The sequence below is a fragment of the Sturnus vulgaris genome, chromosome 12, assembly GCF_052056855.1.
Source record: "Sturnus vulgaris isolate bStuVul1 chromosome 12, bStuVul1.hap1, whole genome shotgun sequence".
In the NCBI taxonomy this organism is placed as follows: Eukaryota; Metazoa; Chordata; class Aves; order Passeriformes; family Sturnidae; genus Sturnus; species Sturnus vulgaris.
In genome coordinates this window covers 17,095,709-17,123,623 of record NC_142254.1, presented here as the reverse complement: position 1 = coordinate 17,123,623, position 27,915 = coordinate 17,095,709, and the positions used below count along the sequence as shown (strand labels likewise).

The window sequence follows — 27,915 nt, the reverse complement described above, 5'->3', positions numbered from 1 at the left end:
TGCTTCCTCCATCTCCCCTTTTATTTTCCCCCTTCTCTTCTTTTTAATGTGTACTTAAGTTATTTGTTCCCGAAACAAGTACTGAGACTCAAGCTTTGTAAGCATTTAAAACAAAAACAGTTACCATACCAAAGCACAGCATACAGTGTAAGTTTTCAGCTGTAATTTCTCAGCTTTTCCTTTAAATAGAGCTAGATTATGGTGAACTCTTCCAGTCTCCTCCCCGGGCGGGGCGGGGGTCACGGGGAAGGAACGCGGATGCGGAACAATCCCTGCTGCAGCTGCAGTCGGAAGAGTTTGCAGTTGGCGATGCGCAGCGCCGCGCAGCCCGTCCGCCGCAGGTCCGACGGGAACAGCGGCTTCGTGCGCTGCCACGTGCCCGTGCTTCTCTTGAACTCCCTCACGTAGTCATAGTTTGTACCTGCACGGGCGAGAAAAGAGCTGAAAGGCTTGGAACTCACCCCTAGGGGGGTAAATACGTGAACGAGAGCGTGCACAGGAACGCAGTGGCCGGACAGGCAGTCAAAGTTATCATCGAAAGGGAAATACTACAACATTTCTGACCTACTTAAACCCACCAAATTTGGAATTTTGTTTGCTTTTACTCATACACGTACACATGGCCACAAAAGTCTTCCAAATTTCTTTTACAGAGCGTGGCCAGATGCTGGCAGCTGAGAACTGAGTATGTGTGATAGCACACATCTATTTGGTTGGGACTGAGAGCCAAGAGTCACTACACATCCATATGAACCACTGGATGATGCCCCTAGAATGCAGAATTGCCTGTTTCCCACTGCAAAGACAAGAGCTACAACCTCAGGCTCTAACAGGTCTTCTCACATTTAGATAAAAGCACCAACACACTCTTAGTCTTGACCTCTTGTGGTCTTCAAACTAATCAACTAAATCAACCCAATGCTCATAGCATTGTTACTGAAGAGGTCCAAAACCAACCTGTGTGCTTCTCTACAGCCAGCATAATCCCCCTGACCCACAGTGACACAACAGTCTCCCAGCCCTCTTATTCTTAAAATGTTCAGTCTCACCAGTGCCAAGTATTCAAAATGCTGGAAGGAAATGAGCATAAAGAGGTTTTTAGTCCTGGTCCTGACCTGTATCGAGATCTCCAATCACGTATATGCTGGCTCCGATGGGCACAGCCCCATACACAAAAGAAGAGCTAGTTGGGATACATAGGTTCTGGTCATTTAGATAAATCCATCTGTGAAAATAACAATTAAAAAAAACAGGATTTGATTTTTAGTGAGCATATTTTTAAAAATAATCCAGAGTCTTTTTGCAGCTGTAATATTTGACTCAAAAGCAGAGTGTAGATATTAATTTGTTACGTAAAGGGAATATTGTAGAGTTTGAGACAGTCTTGGTTTCTCCCAGCCAGGAAAAGCAGCTGGTACTGCTGTACTCTGAAGTTGCTTAATTTCAGAATTGCTTCACTCATCTGTGTAATCTACCTATAATAAATTCTTCTTGCAGCCACCCAGTGTGACCTTCTGGAAGAGAGCAGGCATGTTAGAGAGCCAACAACAGCTATGCCAGTCAATCTTCCCTACAGAGAAAATTTTAGACAGCTTTGTCTTTAAATTAGTCTTTAAATTGTCTTTAAAATAAACACATACAAGTATTAATGGTCCATAGTAAGGGAAATAACAAATTGCTATAGCAGAACCTTATTATTAAGCAGTGTCCCCCATATAATTTTTCAATTTCTTTAATAGTGCTTTATCTGGCACAATAAATCCTTGCCTGCTATGAAGAATGCAGCACTTGGCAATGCTTAACTTCAAACAAGGGATGGAAGACTGGAAATCAAAGTGGTAGTGGAATTTGGAAAAGAAATGTCCTTTATCTTGGATTGCCACAGACTTTCCCAATCACGTATCAGGCTCTTTTCAATCCTTTTCCAGCTCCTACAGTAATCTTACAATTACCCTGTGATCACTGTAAGCATAGCCTGATCTTTCTACTGAGTGAAAAGCAGTTTTCTGTGTTGAAGCCTTTGGAAAGCAGGTAAGGATGTACTCCTCACCCACATGGGATGCTGGTTTATAAAGAGGTCCAAGAGTTATCAGCATCCTCTCTGTGGTTCTGAAACAAATTCCTACAAAATGCTGCTGCACCTTTGCAGATGCTGTCACAGTTATCATGTACTGACCCTAAGATGTAGAAATCACATCCATTTTAGGGGACTGCTCCTACACTTTTTATTAAATAATTTACAGAGAACATGAAGGTCTGAGAAACCTTTGAAAATCATCCCATATATTTTCATGGTCATACCAAGTTAATTTGAAGGAGAAAGTTAGAAAATGCCCTCCCAGATACTGCTGATCTTTGAAAATTCTGCATCATCTGAACTTCTGCTTCAGAAGTAAACCACTCTCCTGGTACTGAAGGGGATGCTGCTCCATATCAATTATCTTGGAGACAGAAATCAATTTTTAAAGGGCAAATGAAAGGATTAGCTGTCCATTATTTTGTCTGTGCTGTACACTGAAGGATTAACGTTCTGTGCAAAGCAAGGAAATGGTTTGTAGCTGTCACAGAAGAGGACAGATGAACTAAGGAGAGAAAAGCAGAGGTTCTCTACACTGGTTCAGAAATTCTCACAGATCAAAACAACTTGCACCATATTTCATTAGCTTCCTTCCCTTACTGTAGGAGGAGGCCACAGTATTTTCACTGCTTTTTAGCAGCAAGTGACCTAGAATTCTGAAAACAGAGTAAGTGGCAGAGGAATGCAGAAGGAACACTGGATTTTTTTTTCCTTTTTTAAAATTCTAACTATAGGATCAGGTTAAGGAAGGGAAAAAACTCAAATCAGGAGTTCATCTGCACCAGATACTCTGGGTTTTGGAGTTTAAATTTAAAAAAACCTAAATCCACAGGGTGAGACTCAAGCATTTTCCTACTGTGCATCACCAAAGGACAATATTAAAGTATCTGTAGCTGCTTGTGAAAATTCATCCTCAGGCTTTCTCAACGCGTATACTTTAAAAAACAGGCACCACTTTTCAGGAACACTCACAGCAGCTTTAGCAGTTAAAACTAGGAAGGAACAAAGACAGGAAGGGCAAGGGGTCACGTTTCATCAGAATTTGACTAAGCTCCAGCTTAATGTGGGTTGTGCCTGCTGTTTGAACAGTATGGAAAAAACACCATGACCAAAAATTCACAATCTTCAGGAATCTGAAAACAGTCCTTGGAACAGAACTCTTGCGTACTTCCCTGGGATGGCTCCACTCAAAGCGAGCCCAAGAGGAGCAGGGGGAAGGCAAGTCCTGCTGCAACCACGGCACAAGTGATGGCTCTGAAACTGGAACAGGCTTCCACCCAATTAAAAAAAAAAAGGGGAAGGAATCCTGATTTTTTTTCAGTCTTAAAGCGAGACAAACAAAATGATCCATCCACACTGCTGTAATAATGAGTGGGATGGGGGTGACTGCTTTATTTCCAACTGGGAAGTAAATAAAGATGTGATACAGAACCAACATATTCCAGACACGTCACCTCAAGATCACTCCAGCTGAGAAAGGAAGCCTGGAAATGAATGAAAATCCACATTCCTCTCATCTGACAGTGCTATCAGTCAGTCAGTGTTCTCATTACATTTGCATAAGCACTTGCATTTAATGAAATTCCTGCACACTGACTGGAAGAATGTTGCTAATTACACATACTATGTTACAAGACTATTTAGTTCACTAGTTACATACTGCTGAAAGCTCTTCCTTATTTTTATGACGTTCCAGTAGCAAAAAGAACATTGTAAAGGATATTTTATCAAAGTACTGCTTCTGAAAGTTATCTATCACTTTTATCCCCCTTAACACCTGCAAAATTTTGTAATTCTTTTTTAAATCACGAAAAGAAGGAAGACATCCTACACCACTTACAGACCACCAAGGAAAGGCAGCAGTGGCCATACACCAGCAGATCTTGCAAAGAATCCTAAAGTCAGTTTGGGCTTTATTAAATATTTCCAACCATACACATTGAAAAGAAAAAACTCGAGTGTGTACAGACATCATCCAATTCTCCATTCACCTACATGGTGCAAAAGGTGTACCCTAAATTATGAACTCTGATAGAAAAAAAGTCTGACCTATCAAGGTCTTGAGTATGTATTTAAGACTTCCTGCTTTTTATGGAGTAGACCAACACTGGATCACTGAGTGAAGAATACTTTCACATTTCTATCTTCCATTTTCACATTCATTAAATCTGTTTTTAGCTTGATCAATATTTAAAAAAACAGGATACAATGCACACAAAGCTCAATCTACAGCCTTTGCAAAAAAAATTTACATCCTGCAAAAACCCTGCAGTCTGACACACAGCTTTTTCTATCTTTGGGTTCACTTAAATCCATTCATGCACATGACTCTAAAGACAGGCTGACAAAACATTTATTAATTGAAAAATCTCACTTACAGCAGCACTTCAAGTATGAGAATTATTTCCTACATTACCCTGTTCACATTTCATGTGGATGCTACTATTCTGTCTCACTTCATTTATTTTATTACTTGTTTATACAGCACAGCTTAACAGGAGTCTCAATGTTTATTTTTTTGCTAGTGTGAAGATCTCAGCATATCCCCAGTCTTTGAGAAGTCTGCGTCATGGTTAAGAATAACAATTTTAAAAGACTCTGCACTGTGAGTTATTTTGGAGTAAGTTACTGTCAAAGTAAACAATATTAAACAAGTCCAGTCCTTTAATCCAATTCAAGCCAGAATTATGGCAGCTTACATGAATTAATATGTTTATATACCAATGTGAGTACATCTTTAGACATTCACACTAGAGTAAAACCTGTAACTCAGACACTCAGGCTCTGGGTGCCTGTGGTGATGCTGGACCCTGTGCTCTGGCAATGAGGCCTGAGGCACACATGGAAATTTGTGCAGATGACACTGGTGTGCACTGCTGCACGTACCCCATAACCAACACCATCCCACGGCTGAACTCACAGTCCAGAGAGTTCTCTCCATCCACAGAGAAACTGAACATAATGGAGGTTCTGCATTTACTTAAAAACAGCTGGAAAAGCCCACAGCTCATTATAAACTATGCAGTATTGGCATGTAACTATTAAAACAGTCACTGTGAATTTTGATTTGAGACTGCTAGAACTGATCTGCTACACTGATCTCTGAGGGAACTGAAACTTGGGATAACTGACAGACCCTGGAGCTGAGTGCTGGAACATAACACAGAGACACTGCACCCTCTTCTGGCTACAGCACCCCTGGGCTGAGCTGAGGCTTCCAAACCCAGGCAGCAGCTGCCACCACCCCAGCCTTCCCTGGTCCCCAGTCTCCAGCACAACCTGTGCCCTGCCTGCATGTTCATGCTGAGTTACATTTCTAAGTTCAGACTGGGCAGTGGCAGAGCAGAAAGGCAAAGCCTGGTATCTCAGCTGCCTCCTCCATCGGCTCCACCTCTGCTGCCTCCCCTGCCCCGTGCCAGCACAGCCCTCACACCACACACCCCGCACTCAGAGCCACTGGGGCAGCTGGAGTTACCACTGGATTATTCAGGATTCCACTGGAATCCTGCAAGGCCCAGGGATCCCGAGCAGAGCCCGAACCCATCGCAGTGTGGCAGGTGTGGCTGCTGCAGTCAGCAGGTGGCACCACGGACTCACCTGCAGCACCCAGGCTGGGCCCTCCCCGCTCCCCAAACTCCACTCCATGGAAACTCAACCTGCACCAACCTGTGAAACAGGTTTGCAGCCACTGCTATGACTTCTGAAGAACACAATCAGGCTGGAAATATTTCAAGTACATCAGCTGAAAATAGCAAGTAGGAGAGAGGGAAGCACTTCTTTCCACGGTTCTTTCCCTTTCAAAAACCTCTTGCAAAACATTAATAAACTTCTACCATTTCCCCAGCCTCCAGAAGTGTTCCCTAGCAAACACTAAGGGAGCATCAGCAGCAACAGCCTCTCTGATCTGTCTGCTTCCTTTAAGCAATTTAAAGGATGTTTTTCTTCAGCTACATTTGATTATAGCTAGTTTAGACATCACTTTGAACAACAGAGGAGACCTCTTCATACAGAAATTAAAGTCTCTTTACAACCATATCTTGCAAGAAAATTATATAATGAATTTACATCTACTGTTCTATTTTTGTGTCCTTTTATACAGGTCACTGTCATAAATCAGTCTTGATCTTCTAATAAAGACATGCTAATCTCCTTCAATTGTCAACAAGCCTTGAAACATCTGACCACAAAGTCTTCTTAAAATTTAATTTATGAAAGAAGAATAATCCAATTTACAGTTATATGCAAGAAAAAAGTCACTGGAGGAACCAAGCTTGTCACTTATGAGTCAAGAATAAGGTGACTAAACAAAAAATTCAATGTAAGGTAACATTTTGAATGGTTACCACATATAGTAAGGTGCATTCCACTGCCAAATGAAGTAATCAGAAGCAAATAACAAACAGAACATGATAACAACATGATAACAAATTAAGTGATCAGAAGTAAATTCAAAACAAACAGAAGGGGATGAGCCATGCAGTGTGGTGAGGCTGTGGGATGTGCAGCATGATAAGTGTCTTTCCTGTGGCAAAAGCCTACATGGGTGCCATCAGCTATAAATGCTTGGAACAGAAATACATGAAATTTCTTATCTCTCTCTAGTTTAGGAATTCCCTAAGCTGCAAATCTTTGGAGATAGGATTGGATCATGAAGAAATATCCCTGTACATACAAACATTCCTCCATAGAACCATGCAGCCATTTAGGTTGGAAAAGACCTGTAATGAGCACTCAACAGGGAGCTGTGGGCATGAGCAGGGGTGGGGGCAGCAAGGTCCTGCCCTTGGGGAAATTGCAGAGTGCAGGGGAAGAACCACAAACTCCCTGTGTGACCAAGGTGCTTCTCTCCAGGGGCACTCAAGACTCACACAGTGGCTCCAGGGCTTTAGGCCTGGCATGTTAGAGGGAAAAATGGAGTGGCTGGGCCTTCAGTAACAGCCATACCGGGTAACAAAAAGTGCAGTGAGCAGCAGACCTCACGTGCTTTGGAGTGCAGGGACAAGGGGTGAGGGAACAGGCAGATGACTGCACAGCAAGTTATTTTCTATGTTTAGAGCTGCAGTCAGTTACCTTTTAAACTCATCATGGTAAAATTCTGATTTGCATGTCACCATCTCACTGGCTTGGCTGTCGTCACGACTCCTGACCCCACCAAATACATAAAGCTCAGAGGCAACTCCACAGGCCACTGCCCCAAATCTGAAAATCCAAACGAGGAAAAAACATTAATGCAATTGCATCAAAACCCTTCTGCATACCCATCTGAACTTTCTTCAGCTTTTACTCTTTTATTTATTTATACACACAGATGCCTTAAATATCCAACATGATGAGTCATGGATATTAATCGTAAGCACCTAATTCAGATCACAAAAGAAAAAAGCAGTAGAAATATTTCTCCCTAAAAATATTCTGAAGTTCCAATTGAACTATAATTTCTAGTTTTCATTTTGCATCAGGAAACTATTGCTTGTAACATCAGGGCTATGTTTCTACAAAACTTATATTTATTGCTTGGATGCTTGGCTTTACTCAGCCACATGTTAACTGCAGGCCACCATGACTCAGAAAGACCTGGTGAGATTCACAGGCCATCTTCACAGATCCATTATAAAAAGAACACTTTCCTCCCATCAGAGGGTTGGAAAAGCAATCTAGTCCCCCCGTTCCATTTTCCCTCACCTCCTCTCTTTGAGAGGACAGATTGCTGTCCACTGCTGAGTCCTGGGGTCATAACACTCCACAGATTCAAAGAGTTTTCCATAGGAGCCTCCACCCATTGCATAGATTTTCTTCTTCATAGCTGCATAGCAGCCAATCTTATGGAAAAAAAAAAGAAAAATATATCTAAAATGACACACAAATGCACAGTATTGAGAGCTCAAAGCTGCCTATATACACACACAGAGGAATTTGGGTGTGTCAAACAATGCAAGGCATAAAAATGCTCAGTCACAGTTTTGTTTTGGTGTATAAAGAGAAAAGCTGCTCACTCTCATTTCATTTTGAGATATTTGCTACAGCTTCTACTTGAACTAAAAGTTTAAAATACACACATATATATATATATATACACATACATGCATATATCTGCACTGTCAGTTTAACAAGAAGCAACACAATAACATAGGGTGTAGTTTTTACCTTTCTAACCATGGTCAAGTCTGGCTGCTTGGTCCAGGTCCGGCTATAAATATCATAGCTCTCCATAGAGATCAGCTCTCTTTCACCATCCTCACCTCCCAGAATATACAGAATCCCATCAATCTCTACCACACCAAAATTATGTCGTGCCTAAGGAACATCAATAAAGTCAACATTGAAAAACGTAACTGCCATTGTGAAAAAAATGAATACAATCTTATTTTTCAGAGTATCTGTCTCCAAAGTGTTATTGGTATTATGCCTGGCTTTTATTTTGTTTTGGGGTTTTTTTAATGGTGAAGTCCTAAACACCAACATAAGATTATTAATTTAATTGACTAAACAAAACAAAGGGTATCAAAAGAAAAAAAAAAAAAAAGCAAAAGAAAAAGCAGAGCAGCAGAAGCCAAAGAGACCACACAGAAATCTAAGAACAGAGTTGGCCATATTTCAGTTCCCACAGTTGTGGTCTCCACAATGAAGCTGTTGCTTTCAGGTCCCTATAGCAGCAAAGCCTGGACCCATTCTCTCTGCAAAGGCAGCTCCTCTATTTTGTATATATACATTTTGTATAAAGCCCAGCTACCCCTCAGTCTCACAGCAAACATATCACAAGCAGGAAACTTAATGCATCATAACTGAAATTGTAGCCAAATCTACATGCCTTTGTCAACCAGATTGCAAAGAGGAAAATCCTGTGGTAAACAACTTCTTAATAAACACCCTGTGCTGATTTACAAAGACAAAAACACAGGTGTATTAAGGATATATGTTTACAAATAACAAACTGTTACTTTTTGATGGAATGTAATTATGAAGAAGGAAGCATTAACTCAAACCAAACCTAAATATGTCTGTGCAAGCCAAGTTCTGTATGTTGGCCAGTCCTCTGTCCATCTTTTCTGCACAGTCCGATCCCTTTGTCCATCTCAGAGGTCTCTTGTTTTAGAAGGCCAGTATACGCAGAACATTAAGTATACTAGAGGACTGATTCATTATGAAACTCCTGAAATTTTGTAGTTCATCTTACAGTTAGCTCTTCACCAATTGTTTAGTTTTTCCAGATCCAGCAGTCAGCATCAGACCACAAGAACAACAGGATATAAACAGAAGTCAGTCTGGAGCATGATTTTGAATGTGTAAGATGCAAGCGACTGGAGATTCAGAATAAAATTTTGCAGAAGAAAAGGAACATTTTGCCAAAGTAAAAACTTAAATCCCAACAGTTAGATAGAGATCTTGCCTCATGCATTGGTGGTAAGGAACTCCATGAATTGGTGTCTGGATCATATTTCTCTCCAGAGCTTAGCGTTCCCTTGTTTTCATCCTGACCACCAAGCACAAATAAAAATCCTTCTGTAAAACAAAATGTAACATGATCTTAAGAACAGGACTCTCAAAAAGAGGACTCACACCTGCACACTGAGCAAAACATGACTGGTGAGCTGTATTCTGGAATTCACCAAGAGATCCAGACCAGTCACAGGTCAGACTCTGGACTGGAGAAGGTAAAGCACATAGTTACATCTGACTCAAGTCTACCCCTGCAGATACCCTTCAACATATTCAGTGATGCAGCAACTAAAATTCAAGTAAAACATGAAATACTCCTGGAGAGACAGATGTAGCAGATTCCCACAAAATGTTGCAGGAATAGTGATTTTACGACACGCAGATGGCAGGGATTTTCACAGAATCAAGTACAGTTTTGGGCAGACAAAGGGGAAGCATGAAGTAACCCCAGTGCAGTCAGTATTGAAGAAAACATTGTATCTCAGATTTAGAGGCACTGGTAAGGTCTCATAACATTGACTTTACAAAGACGAAGTTCCCCTTTACCTGCTGACAATACTCCATGATTGATCCTTGGAATACTCATAGGAGCAAGTTCAATCCAGAGCTGTCTATTGGGATCATAAAGAGGACACATACACCGCATCACTGAGGTTGGTTTCCGTGATCTGAACACAGGGTGGGGAGGGAACAAACAGAAACAGAAAGACAGACAGAGTTTTACGAGTTCACTGTTAACACCTCGTGTCCAAAGCTTCCTTGTTCTTGTTTTTCTGTATATTCATCACGTGGCATTTCCCTGGTAAGGAGAAGACCCCCAAACCAAACATGTAAATCGAGTTTGTACAGACTTGGAGACATAAAAAGCTGATTCACTTCATTCCTCCTGCCTTTAACCTTTTTTATGAGCTTTGAACGAGCTAAGAAGAACTGATAGAGAGTATTAGTAATGTCATTAGTAAAGTGATTCACAAAATGTTATCTGAGTGGTTTACTACCTTCTATAAAGAGCTAACATCCAAATGCTAAACTTATTTAAACAGGACAGAACCCTCCCTTCTGCTGCAGCGGGCACTCAAGAAAAGAAAGGGATTATTGTGCAGAACAGGAATTTTCCCCTTATCTCAGATGCACCAATAATGACTTTTTTTTTGGAACCACATCTATTATAAACAAAACAATTTAAAGCACATGTTCATTACTTTTAGGTTTTGTTATAGATGCTTTTCAGATTATCAATAATGATTCTGTGTTTAAGTCTATTAAGTTTAAAAAAAACACTTACTGAACAAACAACCCTACTCTAAGTTTACTACGCTCAGAATGCCAGAAACAAAATAACTATTTATTGCTAAAACACCCAAAGGTGTTTTAGGTGTGCCTGACCAACTGAAAACAAATAATGGAGTAATAAGCAATAGGTGCACCCGTTCCCTGCACTCTGTGTTTTCAGAGTGCAGTGAGTGCTGGCCCTGGGACCAGCTGCGATGCCGCTGCACACTTACACTCTCTCTTCCCCCCCAACAGTCACGATGCACTCGGAGTAGCCCCGGGGCTTGAAGGAGGCCAGCATGGCCTCTCCCTGCTGCGGGGGTGTCAGGGGGATGTTGTTGCACTCCTTGACGATCTCGCGGACCAGCGGCTCGCTCATCATCTGCTCGCGCAGGTAGGCTGCGTCCAGACCCGACACCCACACTGCCGACATGACATCCTTCATGTGGACCTGCGGAGGCATCGGGGACACACAGTCAGCCCCTGCACGGAGGTGCCTGGGCGTGCAAATACCTGAGAGTTTGTAATAAACTATATAACACAGTGTTAGTGAGAAAACGCACCGGGTCCTCAAAGTTTCTCTGTAAAAGTGCTGCTTGCTTTCTCACCATGTAAACAACATCGCATCAGCAAATGTTAAAATGGTGCTTTTTATCTTAATGCCTATTAAATAATAAAGGCAGCAGATGATATATCAACAACACGGCTTTGACCCTTTTACTGCAATGCCATGGTCTGCATTTCAGGCGAAATTCAATAAATTCTATAAGATTAGTTCTGAAAGAAACAGATCTATTTCAAGTTCCCACTGATTAGAATGAACACTCCGATTTGCGCCACGTTCAAAATACAAACATTTGGATGTCCTGACCTTTCTGGATTCTGAATCATGAGAAATCCACCTAATCACCGCTTCAAAGACGTATCTTTCGTTCCCAACATTGAGCTTTTCCATCGACAGCACTTCTTTCAGTTTTTGAGGAGTCAGTTCCAAGAATTCCTCTGTGCTGCTGACATCTCGAAAGTGAGTTTCCAGATACTCTGAGGCAAGGTAGTGAACATGATGCAAACAATAGTGCAGTGCAAAGTCCCGAATACCAATACAGTTCTCAGCAGCTATGCAACCTTCTAAAAACTCACAGCAGAGAGTTTTTAAGTCTGTAAGCAGCAGGAGATCAGCTGCCTGTACCACATCTTGGATAGTTTCTTCATTTAGCCTGATCTGCAAGAATTAATTTAGAAGTTATAGCTACTATCACTCATTAGTTCCATGACATGCCTGCATTCATTACACTCATTCTCAGTGGCTGAAAAATGGAGTATTAACGCCAGTGTAAAAATTAGGAGAAACTGATATGCTAACCATTTATTAATTAACATGGGGCTGGAAAGGCATTTGCTTGACAGAAGGTGTGGAGCAGAATTTTTGATAAGTTCGTGAAGTAACCAACCATAAAATTGCTCATCTCATCCAGGAACCTAAAACGAGTTTTGCTGTAATAAACAAATAATTTTTTAAACACACATGCAGGAATTAGTTTCAAGCCAAATCTGCCTTTTCTTCTTCTGCTGAAAGTTAAACTCGTTCAGCAATCTCAGTCTGGTTCCAAGTAAACTGGAAACACCAACTTTAATTCCTGCTAAGGCTCCTGGCAGGCAGATGTGACAAGAGGCCAGAGAGGTGGGCACGAGGGGCAGGGAGGGAGGGTGCCTGGTGTACTGTAATGTTCAGTGATGGGGTCTCCACCTCTGTGGCTACCAAAGCAGTCCTCTGTCACAGCTGACAAATACTGCCTGTTTTAAAGCAGGTTACTGAAGGTAGCCACCAATTTTAATACAAGCATTTGATATTAACTCTAAATTTTAAAGTCCTCCCCTGCTGCACAAGAAGAGCAGAGAAAACTCCTGCAGAGCCTACTGTCTCTATTTCATAGGCACAGTCCCACTCTGCAGAAGTTTTATCACAAAGCTTTAAACATCTTTTGGGATAGCAGGGTTAAAATTCAAGTTACTTTGCCAAACAGTCCAAGTGAGGTTTAGGGATTTTTTAATACCATACCTGACCACTGAAGATGTAATCTAGTATCTCTTTCATGATATCAACAGATATCCCTTCGAGTTCAATCTTGTACGTTGAGCCATCATCCTTTGGAGGATTGTAATTCAATTTTGTTCTAAGAGAAGAGAAAAGAAAAAAGAGCAAAGTTCAAAATCTGGGCATTGCTGGCTCTCAGTTTCCTAAGAATCTGAAATCTCAGAACATGGATCTCTTGAGCCACAGCAGAGATATTAAAACTTTCAATGTGATGGAAAAACTGTCCCTTGAATTAGCACGTAGATATGGCCTCTGATACTGCTTATCACATTTCCAAACTGAACAAATCTGTCAGCCTTGCAAACTACCCAGGCCATCAAAGAGCCAAAGTATTTTTTTATCCCAGCTCATTCATCACAAGCATTCAAAAACTTCACTCAGACCTTCCAACAGAACAGCAACTCTGCTGACAGATGAAACACAAAAATTTGCTTTGATAAAGGTGGGAAAAAACCCAAAGCAAAACAAAACCAAAACCCTTTTTACCAAGGAAGAAATAATTAGAGTTAGCAGATGTGATCAGAATATTCACTGGCAGCATAAACATTTGGATTGCATTACCATTTTGTGTAGTTTATGATGTTATCAGCCTAATGCTGTGCCTGGCTGTAACCAAGCCATGCACTCACAGTTGCAGGGAACAGCCCACGTGCTGCTCAGAGGAGCTTTAAATATTCATTTACATCAGTGGACACTTCACTTACAAGCCATTTCTTTAGACATACCAGGAGCACTGTGATGTGCCTCTGAATAGAACGGTGGGGGCTAGGGGAAGAGGTGAGGAAGTAATAATAGCACAGCAGACACTTTGCTTTCCACCAGCTGTCAGTGCAAACACTTCTTCCACGAGAGACAACTTTAAGTGTTCAAAAGGGAGCAGCATCCACCAGTCTGGGGAAAACAGCCACAAGAGCTAATAAAAGATAATTTTAAACATATTTTTCCACATTTTGGTCAACGAAGAATACATTATATAAAGACAAGAAACTTTGTTTCACTACCTCTGTGTATATATAGTGACCTACATCTGTACCACAGCACACTAAAATAAAAGCTTATACAACTTTTTAACATTCATTTGAATATATCCTTAGATAGAATCAGTTCCTTAATGTGAAAAGCTGTGGCTTTGCTAAGCTGAAATTGTCCAGCCTCCTGCTATCCACACTCATGCTAAGCAAATACATAAATAGGTCTTAGCTAAGGGCAGATTCTGCCTCACTTACTCATATTGGAATAAATTAAGTTTCTCAGAAAATAAGCTGTAACCTACACCAAATAAAACCTTAGTCTGTAAGGAGCTATTTTTAAGTGTGAATAAGGGCAGTAATTTTAGCCCTTCAGTTCATCACACTTGTGGTCCTGTCTTCACATCCCTTTTCTACTCTGCAGGGCACCCATTGACAGCGATGCTCAGGTGCCCATGTGCCACTGCACCAGGGCTGGAGCTGCTTCCCCCTGTCTGCACAGCACCTGGCACAAGTTACAACACAAATAACAACAACGTGGTGTGGGTTAGGAAATTGTTTATTTCCTAACACTTGGAAGGAGATTAGGAAAACTATGTGACTCCCATTAAAGTGCATGCTGCAATAGCAGGCACTGATTTACAGCTTGTCAGCTGAAAACTCCTGTCCCAAATGTACATTTCCAGCAGAACATACAATGTGTACCTCAACCTGAGCCATCCTTACCCATGTGCAGTGTGCATTTTCCATGTCTACAAGCTCCAAACGAGCCACAGAGCACACACCCACAGGGCAAGGTCCTCTGTCACTTCTAACAGAGCAAAGCTTCCTTTACACACATTTTCACATCTATCCAAACTTCCTCCATTTACACTTCAGTTCTGGGATTCTTGATTTGTAATAAAAGGCACTCCTTGATTCCTAGGATGAAATGGTGTTTTCTTTTAATTTAACATAAAATGTATCAAGGCTCACAGTGTCTGGCTTCCTTCAGCAGAAAAGACAGTCAGGTGGGTGATCCCCAGATCTCACCTGAGTCAGGTACCTGTTAGTATCTGTTATGATCAAATACACAGCAGTATCTACACAGATCCTGGGGTGTCCAACACATTGTGGGGCTTAGAACAGGTCCAAGGCATATACTAAGTTGATGCCAGCACTAATGGGAAGATTAGGGAAAGGACTCATGCAATTTATCACTAACTTTCATCTCAGCATCACCTGTACACACCCAAGCTAAATCACCTTACTGCGTGGACTTTACACTGACTCCTCCTGGCAACAAGAGAGTGTTGTTCAGAGTTTTTGGGTCTTATCAGGGTAGATGTTCTAATTACTGTGTACTTTTTCAGGCATCAACAGCTTGTAAGCTGGAAAGAAATTACCTAGGCCCTAATGCAAGGCAAAAACACAAAGCCAAAGCAGAAAATTAACCTTGAGAACAAATCAAATTGCTTCAAAATTACAGACACTCGTATCTAGGCAAACATTCACCTTATGCAAATACTTCCCAGTTCAGATTAAGTTTTGTTCCTATCATCTGCCATGGGAAGCAATAGTGATCCATCTGTCATATGGTTTTAATTTGTTGGTTAATAAAATACAAGGTTATTTATTTCAGTACAAGCACTTCTGAGCTATGCCAAGAGAGCCATTCCCAAAGGCAGCTGGAGGTACTCCTTGTCACTCACATCAAAACTGCAGGACAGCTACTGCCTGGTGGGACGAGGGGAAGAAAAATATGATGCAAGGACATATTATAACCAGGTTTGGGGCTGGAAAAGTTTAAGGAAAAAAAAAATCATGAGTCCAAATGGAAAGAAAGCTGAAGGAGGACACAAAAGTAAGAGATGTGCAAGCAGAGGGCAAGGAGCCACATCTCCTCTTGCATCACCCAGCATCAGCTGTGACCTGCACCCACACCTCACCAGCAAACTGAGGCCTGGGCATCCCTGTCACAACAGAGACAGAACGAGAAAGTTTCCAAACATGTTTGTTCCCAGTTCAGAAAGACAATGGGCAGCACATGGAGAAATACTTAACCCTTGCCCTCTATCAAACTTCACTTTAGAAAATAAGTTACCAGCTATGCTTAAGCAGCAGCTTTCCAATCTGTCAGCACCCCAGAGGGAGGATGCCTGCCTTCTGCCACACTCCTCCTCGGGGTGATTTATGCAGCCTCTGATTTGTGTGGCTGAGAGCTGGAAGTGGCAACCAGCAAGCCAAGGTGCAGAGATGTGCCAGCTGCAGCACAGCTGCTCCTAGCACAGGCATGTGACAGCTTCCTACTGAGGACAGCATTTTAATTACTTTAAAAGCACTCCAAGCTGTCAAACCACAGCAGAAAAGGCAGCCTCAGTCTTCCTTAATTCAGATGGAAGACCAGAAGATCAAGATCTAGAAGGAAATAATCCTCTCAGCCAACCAAAACCCCCATGAGTTGGGAGCAGAGCACAGCCAAGACAGAGCTGGAGGAAATGAAACAATGCAACTTCTTCCTCCTGTTTTCTAAAGTATTTAATTTTGAGCAACTTGACTCTATGCACGTTTTAAAACAATAATTTCCATTTTTTAATTAAGATCATGATTACAAGTTGCAATTGCTTGCAGTAACATAAAACTGTTCTATAAATGCTCAACATCCACCCCAACATCTTGTGTCTCGTCAGGAAATCTGCTGGCACACACAACACCTTGAGCCAGTGGCATAAGAACAAATGGGTTGATGTTGTGTTTTGATGTTGTCTGTGTGACAAATTTAGAATCTGCTGTTCCACACCACTTAAGGAATACAATCCTAATGAGTCATCTGAAATGCTCTACATGAGGCAGAATGAGGATAAAAATTCCAGTACCTCTTCTGCATAAGCAATATGAGCAAGGTGAATCCTCAAAATGAAAACATCGACTCAAGGACTGATATTGATACTGCTAGGAACAATTTACATCTAGTGACATAAAACAGATTCAAATAATAAAAAAAAACCCACAAGCAAAAGGTAAACCAACAGGTAAATTAAGACTGCCCACAGTTCTTGTTAAGACCAAGACGGAACTTCCAACTTACTGCTATTTTAAAAGAGCAAAACAAATCAAAACACAGCCAATACTTCTGGCCTTATAGTCAATCCCTGTGAAAGCACTGCTGTGGGATGGTTAAGATTGATAAGAAACAGATTGAAAAAACAAATCCATGTGTCTGAAAACTTGGTTTTCTTATATTTAAAAGCTGAAAGTTTACAGGAGGGGAATAATCCCTGTTAAAAACCCAACTAGACAAAACAACAAACAAAATGAAAACTCAAATTAAGAACTTGGCCACCACCAACACCACTTGCTTTCCTGAGTCAGACATAATTTTGTGGGAATATTTTCATCTTTGAAATCTCTGCCTTATCTATAAACTATTAAGAAAAGACAACTGATGTGTTTTTACAATAGTCACACAAGTTATAGAGAGAACAAGAGCACAACTCTTGGAAAGCTTTAATCCTTAGAGTGTTGGTATATTGGGACCTAAACAAGCAAAGAAAACACCTGTCTGCACAGACTGTGCCCATGAGAATGCTGCAGACCACATTGACCACAAGCAGGTTGTTGATATTTACAGTGAACAGCCATCAAAAAATCTGGGGAACAAGAGACAGATGCTTTGGGTTTGATGCTTTGCAACACAAAACTTTTACCTGCTCCCACGTCACCGTGGTGCAAACACAGTTCTCTGACCTACTTACACTGCAGGGTGTCAGGAACCAGACTGCAGGAGACACCAGGGAGACACTTGTCTCTTGGAAAGGAGCTCTCTTCCCCAATTAATGATTTTGCTCCAGATTAGCCATTAAGGGCTGGTCTACACATGCTTGGCCAGTATTGCCACACTGGCAAACTTTAATAGTCAAGTAGCAAAGCAGTCCTTCGAAACCAAAGGGCAATAAAATTGGGGTTTGATGATTTATCCTTTACCTGCACCAGTGTTTTGGCCTTTTCCAGAGAGCATCAGCATTTTAAAATGAAGTTGGAACTCCAACAAATGGTTCCAGCAAAGACATGCACCAAACCTAAAACATGCTCACAAGGATGACTCAGTCCCAAAAATGACAAGTGAGTACTTGGAGATTTTACATCACTAAGAAGGAAACAAAAAAAATCTGCTTTTGATGCAAACATAAGGTCAATTTAGTCTCTTGGCCTGGGCTTCCTTATGTAGGTTTGAGTCCTTCAAGTACAAGCTTTCCATGGTAAATCTAATTAAGTCCTACTTAGAACTGACCATTTTTAATGGTGAAGATTCTCATTTGTCTGCCTTTATCCCTGCAACGTTTTCTCCCATAAAGGCTGGTCTTTCTACGTGCAAAAAAACCCTTAATAATCATATTATTAAACAGGTCAGACATAAAAACATGATGCAGCAGTTCACTCCACCCACTGCCATCCTCCAAAAAGATATTTTACAACCAAATCAGAAGGTTTCCTTTGAGGTCGCACCCTGGCCTTTAGCAGCACACATAAAAGCCAGTCTTCACCACACCCTGCAAAGGGTGCCAGCTCTCAGAGGATTTTGGCTATGCCTCTCCTGTCTCTCCTATGTGTCTCTCTTTAAGATTATCTCTAGCTCCAACTTCAGATCTCAAGGCAAAGGAGTCCATTTAACAGCTCAGCACAAAATCTTGCAGAAGTTGCTTTGTTTGCTTTAAAGGAAACGAAAACTATAATATATAAATTAAATTTTTCAACTGTTAAAAAGTTTAAATTAGACAAAAATGTGGCTTTCCCCCCTTTCCATTAGAAAGTGAACAAGGCAATTCCTTCAACAGCAGCACAGGGGACATGTACAGGGCTCATGGGCTTTGCTCAATGAAGAGCTTGTTTACCCTGAAAATCTGAAATTACCCTGATTGCACTGAGCTCATCCAGAGCTAGATTGTAATCTAAGTTGGAAATCTACCCTCAACCAGAGTGTCTTGCCCAAACATGTGAGTTAGCCCTAAGAAGACAGAACACACACTCAAAAATCTGTGCCCAAGGATGGACCCTGGGAGTTCTCAGCAGCACCAAGGACCTGATGTTTCATTTCACTTTGGGTTTCTTTAGCCAGCATGGAAAACACCAAGTAGCTGCCCCAGCTGAGCTTGCAAACAAGTCCAACACAGGCAATGCAGATGAGCTGCTGGGCACCTGTGGCTTGTACCCTGTGTGTGGCACAGAGCCCAGCTCAGGCTCAGCTGACCCGGGGCAGACCTGGTTCAGCAGCCACTGCTCATCTGTGATGGACCTTCCTGTGACAGAAACACCTCCCACTGCGCTTAGAAAGGTGGTTTGGGGTTGGTTTTTTTTCTGTTCCACTTGACACTCCAGTCCACTCACTGAACTGACGATTCCCAGCAGTGCCACATTTTTTAGGGTAGCAGTTTGGAACCAGGACTTCCTCAGAAAAACAAGGGAAGATATTTTTTAAATAGAGTTTTAAGCCAAGAAATGAAGAGTGTCTTACTTGAAATATTGTCTTCTTTCAAATTAACTCTACTTTTAAACTTGTTAAAAATGCTTTTCTAGAGGAAAAAAGTGCATACCCATGCTGCTAAATTTGCTGTTAAATATATTTAAGAAACGCAATGCTGTGTAGCATGTGTCTAATAACTCAAATATTCCTGCCACTTACTAATATTATTATTTATCAAACACAAATAGATCTGCTTGGAACACTTGGATTAACCAGGTTTTTATACCCTACTTACCCTTACAGCAGATGGGAGGAATAAGCAACAGCACCAGAGAAAAATTTTCATAATTGATGGTAAGTATGAAGTCAAATGGACAAAATTTTAACTGCATGAGTAGTGTTGTAGAACAGCTGGAAGATGTTTGGAATCCAACTGAGGGAAGCACTGGAATTTTGGATATGCCAGAGCTGGAAAACAAGACTTCCACAGAAAGCAATGCCACAGCCAAGAGGAAAAAGGAACCAGGAACACGGATTTCATCAGCACAGGAGTCTCCAATGCAGAGCACTCCCCATGTCCATAAACAAGAGCTGCACCAGGCAGCCCACATCGTCCAGGGGATGTAAACCAACATGCCTGAGGACATAAACCAGCCACTAACCACATGGTATTAAGGACATACTTCCCTGATAGGGGCAAGGACTTCCAGAGCTGTGCAGAAGCAGTGATTTGTTTCGGTTTTTTTGGACATATTAAGTCATGGCAAAGATAAAATATGAGAGACAAAGACAGGAGTGGAGACTCCCCTGTGCATGGGTAACACTACATTGGTACTCAGTACCAGCACAGAGAGAAACTTCTGACCAATATTCAGAATAAGAGTCTCAACAGAGTGAGGAAACAAATTCTTTCAAACCATTCATTACCACTCATATTTGTCAGTCCACACCAGGAAAATGCTTCTTTAGTAACTGCAGACGAGACCAACACAAACAAAACAGGTTCAAAGAATTAAAAAAAAACACCACCCAAAACACCAAAACACAAGTCAAGCATTTCAGACTCATCAGCTCCAGACACATCAGCAACTTCAGAGCAGCCCTGTTCCAGCCACAAGATACATTCTAAATTAAAGAGAAAAAAAGAAAGAAAAAAAAAGAAAAAAAAAGGTTCTTTTAATAATAAAAGTTTTGCCAAACAAGGCAATTAACACAAGTGTAAAGGCAACTACAGAGTATAAATTACCCAGACATCCCAAGCAGCCCCATGCTGCCACACCTTCCATCCCAGCTCGCCTCTTACGTCAGCCACGCTGATGAGCTGCGCGTCCCCAGATACAAAGAAAGGACAAGAAATTTCATCTCTAGTTCTCCTGGGTAAACAAGATGCTCTCATTCCCAGTTCTCCCTTTGCTTGGCATGTAGCAGCAGCCCAACTGTATTTTTTTACTATTTTGGGCTGGGTAAGAGCCTTATGGCTTCTTCCCTTCAGGCGATCTCTAGGGGCTTGTTGGAGCAGGAATATAATTAACAACTCCCCATTCAAGCCTGGTATAGTGGCTTCTAAATCCCTTTTCAAACCATAAACTTTTAACATACCTTTATCATTGCTGCCCCTCAACTGCTTATCCAAACATAACATGCATGTAGGCACTTCTGAATTGTGCTAGGCAGAGAGTTTGTGGCCAAGGCAACTATTTTGATTTATTGCCTCTCAGTCACAGAGACTTTACAACTCAGCTACCACTAAAACATAATTGGTAGCATTTCAATTATTATTTTTTAAATCAAAACCAAAACAAAACTACTCAATTTAAAAAACAAAGTCTGGAAGCAAATTCTGGTCTAATCTGTTCCTGACTTCCTACTGCCAGGGCAACCTCCAAAGTTCCCAGGAGACTGCCAGAAACAAACTTCTCAAAAGAAACCTTGAAGACAACAATGGCTTTAGAGCTCTCCTTGACAGTGCAGTTACCACAACACTGCCCTGCACACCCAGTGAAGAGGGAACAAGCCCTGGCAGAAGTACAGCACGATTTGGCTAAAGCAGAACTTGGGAGAACAAGGTCCTGACAACCAAACAGCTCCCAGCTCCAGCTGCTATTTGTGTTCCTGACTTCAATATTCATCCCAAATTGAAGAGAAGTTTTAAAACTCTATAAAAGATCTCTATAAATGTCAGTAAAAAACAGACAGGTAGCAGGAAATAAGCAGCAGAAGCTCCTGGCATGTGTTGGCTCCTACCTGACCTTGCTCTACAATAATATTCATTGTCCAACAGGTGTAACAAGAAGTGCCCAGTCGCACCTCCAGGGTGCAGAGGGACATCCCATCCCATCCCATCCCATCCCATCCCATCCCATCCCATCCCATCCCATCCCATCCCATCCCATCCCATCCCATCCCATCCCATCCCATCCCAGCACTCACAGATGCTCCCAGGCACACTCACACAGGGATGGAGTCTCAGCAGGCTCCCCCCGTGACAACTGCAAATGCTCCAAGTGCCAGCACACAGAGGAAAGGGCAGGAGGTCACTGATGGGGGCACGACCCCCCACATCTCCATGGAAATCTATTTCAGCATTGGCCGTGGCTGTGCAGGGCCTTACAAGGTCTGCAGTGTTTTAGGGATGCCAGAAGGTTGAACAGGACAAGTGAGAAGATGCAAATGCTGTCAGGTTATTTCTCACCAAAATCCATTTACAATCAGTACAGCTATTTATAAGTACATAAAAATAATGTGAACTTAACCTTACATTTACATTCTTGTTTAGTTATATTATGCTCAACTGAAAAAAAGATTTAAATATGATTACTGGTCCATTACTGAGTTTGAAAAGCCTTGGGGAACAGTATAGAACACATACAGCCATCTGCAATCTGCTCACGCAGATGCGTGAAAATCAAAGACAAAACTTGCTGAGGTAACAAAAATGTCTTAATTCAATTTGTAATGCAGCAGCACAATCCCTGCAGAACAACATTACATTTGTCTAAGAATATGGGCTTAAATATCCTCTTTGTTCAGGTAGTTCCCACATGCTCCGTGTGATCTAGGCAAGCAGACAGTAAGTGAGCAAAATATAAAGAGTTGCAAGTTTGAGCTGGCCAGGAACGACTCATGCCAGACAGTGACAGATCTGTTCAGATGGGAACATCTGCTGCTACTGCTGAGGATACCAGGAATGCCTGGACCAAATCTATCCTATAAAAGGTTGGTGGATCTATGCCACAACTCAGGCCAAACTTACCAGTGCAAGCATGGTTTGTTTGGGGAAAAGCCCTCTTATGCCACCGTAATTTACACCGGGCTCTCAAACTAAATAAATTAAACCAGGGCAATGATCTACTCTAAGGCAATTGCCAGGACAAAAGAGTAGTACTAAAAAAAGTGCAGGTTTCTGGCTGATTTGTTACAGAAGAGAAAACCAAGAGCTAACGTGGCTCGGGTATAACTGCTCTGGGATGCACAGCAACATCACCTTGAGCCAAACCACGCTTTGTCCTGTGGCGGTTTCTTCTGAGGAGCCCTCCTTTTCTCAGGCTCAGGAACATACCACAAGATGTTAGAGATATGCAGGGAGACTTCTGTGCTTTGTAAATGGCAGAATTTGCTCCAGGGGCACACAGAAGGGATTAGATAAACCTGTACATAAAAAGGAATTCTGTAGGAATTCACACAACCACCCCAGACCCCACTGCCCTGAGAGAGCTACAAACCACTTGTCATTAAGAAGTTGAGGCAAGACCTCAAGAGTCAAACTACCACAAAAAATAAAATTCTTACTGGTCCCACGGACTGAAAATTTGAAAATGAAACAGGCCTTTTTTATTCTTCTGTACCTGCAGAAGCTACCCTATGGATCAGACAGGCAGGTGGGACCCATGACACCAATAACACTTCCAATGTGTTTCTGTGCCCTTTCATGCCTTTTTTTCCTCTCCCCACTGAAGCTGCTATCTTCGAGCTGCATGGATAATCCAGTTGCCAAATAACTAGTGGGAAAACACATCACTATAATTTACAAGTGTCCTACTCAGAACCAGTCAGCCAAACAGCTTCCATGCAAAACTAAAAAACAGGTAACGCTCCTCTCTCCGTGCTGCACAAATCCTTCAGCACGCACACTCTGCTCACACCCAACCACCCCCTCACAAAGTTCATGCCTACTTATTTTCCTACTCACACCCTAAACTAGGCATTCATGCAAACCCTACAGTTTCTGAACTCGCCCACCAACTTGCCCACAGCCACAGCACATAATGACACAGCCAGACACTGAAAACACATCAACACACACTTCCACTGCTTCACTTCAAGTTCCACATAAACGCTTATTTTTATTCCAAGTTTTACTTCCGAAATTACTTAATGGATTTTTCTGAGCTTTATATTGGAATTTTTCAAATGAGAGCAATCTGAATCAATTGGCATTCGGAGACTGTAACAGCCTGTGGTACCAGAGATACCCCTAAAATACAGGGGCAGGAAATTCTTATGTCTCCTGCAGTAACTGTTTATATAGAGGCCTAAACTGATTTTCTTTGAAAAACCAACACTCAAAATAAATGGGGCTTGCACAGACCAAGTACAAGGTGGAGATCAATTTCATCTCCAAAAAGAGACACAGAAACATTACCCTTGGCTGGAAACACAATGCTCCAGCATTGGCAATCTATTTGACCAATTCTACCCAATATGAAGACCTGCTGGACTAAGAGAGATCCTGGAATGATAAAAAGAAGAGAGATAGGCAGCAAGTGAAAATTAGGCTCTGCAAAGATAGAAATGTGTTTCCTAATGTGCTGTACAAGAACTAGGTACATTTATTTTTGATTCTTTACGTCTTGAAAGACTGAGGAGAAGACATGAGTAAGCTTAAAAAAAACCAACTACCCCACACTTAATAATATTTATATATTAATACATGTAACCTACTTTCACACATAGTTAATGAGTTCCTTCATGAGATTTGAACCTGAACAATTCTGAGTTTAAAAAAACCACAACTCTAATGACTACAAGTTTTGTTGCTAATGTAGTTGTGTCTGGAGCTCTTATTCCTCACACACAATTAACCCATGTTCCCCCAGTACATTTTTCAGAGATTGACAAAATGGAAAATTTGAAGATGAAATTCTGTGAAAAGGCACTTCTCCATAGGATAATCTACAGTATCTTTTAGTTAAGCATTTCTTTTTCACAGTAAAAAAAATGACATTTTCTGTAAACTCATTCTGCTGTAACAGTAGAACAGCAGTTTTTCCAAGGACATGACCTCTTACCACTTGCATCAACTCTTCTGAAACTTAATGTCAGGCATATGGTCACCTAAAATATGACGGCCAATGACCTAAAAAGCATTCAGGCATTTTGAAGAGTACGAATCAATGGCTCATTTCTATTTCATATCTTTGATTTCTGTCACCACAGTCTTCCAAACCTGCTTCTCAAGACAAGCACTGACAAAAAATTATTTGTAGTACATAGGCTCCACTATGTCCTTTTTGCAAATTCTTGATGATCTTCATTCTTTGTGCATTTTATTTTATATCTCAGCTCTACTAGTTTATTCAGTGCAGAGAACTCCTTACTTAAGTCTGTGCATGATCACTGCTATTTAAAAGTTATTCACCAGCCTCATATTCTATTTATTTTTAGTTTATTTCTGTCCTCGAGAATGTTGTTGTTGTACTACAACGGCCACCTAAAATATTGTATTGCCTAAAAGCAGATGATATGACACTGCAGAAGGTTGCAGTTTTTTGGACTGTAACATAAAGAATCCCCATCCTCACCTAGCAAAAAAATGCAAATTTTATGACAACTTCACGGGAAGCAGCAGCTGGGAGAAATGTACAAACAGTACAAAAAGTCTGCTACATATTTATGATAATCCTGTGTTTAAACGGTATTGAAGGTCTGCTCCTACTTTACACATGAAGACAAAACAAATCCCTTTATTACCTGCAAATGAGTGGACTCAAAAACCCTTTGAAATTAACCACTTGTACGGTTTGTTTATGCACTCTGACATGCAGATATGTACCATAACATCTTGTGGAGGGTATGTCACTGGACTTGCCAGCACGGAGTGTGATGGGGTTCAAACTGGTGTCAGCAGGACTTTCCATGACCTGGGTTTCCCTGCACACAAAGCTCAGGAGCAGCTGTTTGCCAGCACCTTGGAAACCATGACTGTGCTAATGCAGCTCGTCCTCCCCAGCACTCGCTGTCAAGTGGCACAGTTCTGACTGCACATGCTGGTGACACCCCTGCCAAGAGCTGCCAGCGATCCTGGCACCGCCAGGCTTTGTCCCTCTGGCAATTTCCGAGTGATGTTCTTAGATGCTGTGGGGGCACAAGCGATGAGGAGACAAACCTGCATTTTTATATTTAATTTAGAAGCCGATGTACTTCAGAACCCATGACCACCAGCTGGAGCCCTGTCTTGCTAAAAGACATTAAGGAGGAAAAAAATGATGCTGAAGTGCTGACTCGGTGCGGCCGAGGGACACACAGAGCCCAGCACCTCACAATGTCCCTGGGACGCTGCTCCTTGGCCCGACACCTCCCTCACCATCCTCACAGCTCATTCTTTAGGGGCTGCTTGTTCGCACCAGGCACTTGGCAGCAATTGAGTTGTTGGGGTTTTTTTTTTGTCCCTGGTGGGTGACACAGCCTCTCAGAGCGGGGAAAAGCAGCGGAGTGTGGCGAGAACAGGACGGCTCCTGCGGGAGGGACAGCGGCCGGAGGGAAGGAGGGAAGGAAGGAAGGAAGGAGGAAAGGAGGAAAGGAGGAAAGGAGGTGGCCCAGCAGCTGCTCCCACAGAATCACAGAATTGCTGCTGTTGGAAGAGACCTCTGGAGATCACCCAGTCCCGCTCCTCTGGCAAGGCAGGGTCACCTGGAGCAGGTGACACAGGACCGCGTCCAGCTGGGTTTGAATGTCTGCACAGCCGCCCTGAGCGCTCGGGCCAGCTCCGGGCCGAGGCGCACCCGGGGTCCGCAGACCCCCCCGCCGGCCCTCCCCGGCTCCTCCGTCCTCTCACACCGCGGATCCCCCGCTCCTTACATAACCCCGGCCCCGCTCCCGCCCCTCCGAGCGGCCGCCCGGGGGCTGCGGGCCCGGCCGTACCTGATGTAGGGGCTGGCGGCCGCCAGGATGTTCTTCTGCACCGGGATCTCCTCGCCCTCCAGCACCAGGTGCGCGTCGCAGAACCGCGTCTCCTCCCGGAACGAGCTGAGAGCCCGCAGCAGCCGCGCCGGGTGCTGCGGGTCCGACACGGCGCTCGGGCCCGACATGGTGCTGCTGCCGCCGCCGAGCCGGGCCGGGCCGGGCCGGCTCAGTCCCTGCCCTCACACCATGGCTGAGCGCCCGCCCGCCGCTGACATCATCTCCCGGCATCATCTCCCCGCGCCGCCCCGCGGGGGCGGCCCGGCCCGGCCGCCTCGGGCACGGCGGGCGGGGCGGGGACGGCCCGCGGAAATCTCGGCTTTGTCTCCTCACGGCTTTGGAATGTCACTGAAGGAGGTCCAGAGAAGGGAACGGAGCTGGGGAAGGGGCTACAGCACCAGGAGGGAGCGGGGGGAGCTCAGCCTGGAGAAAAAAGGAGGCTCAGGGGAAGCTTCTCGCTGTCCGCAGCTCCCTGGCAGGAGGATGGAGCTGCGGGGGGATCGGGCTCTTGTCCAGGCAACGAGAGACAGGACAAGAGGAAAAAGCCCTAAGCTGCGCCAAGGGAGGTTTAGGTTGAACATTAGGAGAAATTTCTTCCCAGAAAAGGTGATCTGACATCAGAACGGGCTGCCCAGGGAGATGGTGAAATCACCATCCGTGGGGATGTTTAAGGAAAAGCCTGGAAGTGGCACTCGGTACCATGGTGTGAGTGACACGCCGGTGTTTGGTCATAGGTTGGACTCGATGATCACAAAGGTCTTTTTTGCAATCTAATTGATTCCGTGATCCTATAAAACTGGCCTTTTATTTATTTATTTATTTATTTGTCCCCTTGCATGAGCTGGAGGTGAATGTTACGGGTGTAGGCACAAGGAGAAGTAAGAGAATGAGAATTAAATACAGAGAGTGGCAGTGCCCCTTTCCACTGCTGCCCACTGGAAATGTGGCTTTTCCAGCAAAAAAGATCTTTAGGACAGTTCATATTTTAAATTTTAGGCCGTTTATTATCGTGCTTAATTGCACATAAAGAGATCAGTTGATTCCATCTGCTTTCTTAACAGCATCTGACATTAAAGCCGTGAAACTATTTGCACTGAGTGAAAGTGTTTCACAAACTGTGATGTGCTCTAAAACAGACACTGAGCTGGTGCTGCTGAGAGGGACCAGCACAGCAGCTCACTGTGTTCCCTGTGCTGACAGGCACAGCAGCACTGGGATCTCCCAGCCTCTGGAACACTGAAAGGGATGTCATTCTGCCCATCCCTTCACTGGGAAAATGACATTTTCAGAGGGTCTGATCTAGTAAACCTGAGGTGGGCCACATGCTTTTATTACTTGCATTTTAGTGGAATGTAACAAAATTCTATCATTCATTCAATTTGGTGGTGTCTCCAAATCATTTTACCTCTTGGAAAATGAATTAGGGTATCTGGAAGCAACCCCATGG

At 42.8% G+C, this 27,915-nt stretch overlaps 1 protein-coding gene across 1 annotated transcript; it reads right to left on the bottom strand.

The window, feature by feature from the left end:
• Positions 1-26,678, bottom strand: GAN (gigaxonin). The gene is made up of 11 exons (XM_088172070.1): positions 26,430-26,678; positions 12,846-12,960; positions 11,658-12,008; positions 11,020-11,237; positions 10,061-10,182; positions 9,458-9,577; positions 8,222-8,364; positions 7,760-7,896; positions 7,148-7,276; positions 1,116-1,225; positions 1-421 (listed from the first exon to the last, which is right to left on the bottom strand). Exons 1-11 carry the CDS (start codon positions 26,594-26,596, stop codon positions 240-242), a joined length of 1,794 nt encoding a protein of 597 aa, XP_088028196.1. The 5' UTR covers positions 26,597-26,678; the 3' UTR covers positions 1-239.
• Between the last annotated feature and the right edge of the window lie 1,237 nt (positions 26,679-27,915).

Coding starts and splice junctions, on each gene's coding strand:
- GAN (XM_088172070.1), bottom strand. CDS start 26,596: ATGTCGGGCCCGAGCGCCGTGTCGGACCCGCAGCACCCGGCGCGGCTG. Junction 9,578..10,060: donor TCATGGAGTATTGTCAGCAG/GTAAAGGGGAAC, acceptor TTTGTTTTACAG/AAGGATTTTTATTTGTGCTT. Junction 1,226..7,147: donor TACCATGATGAGTTTAAAAG/GTAACTGACTGC, acceptor TTATTTTCACAG/ATGGATTTATCTAAATGACC.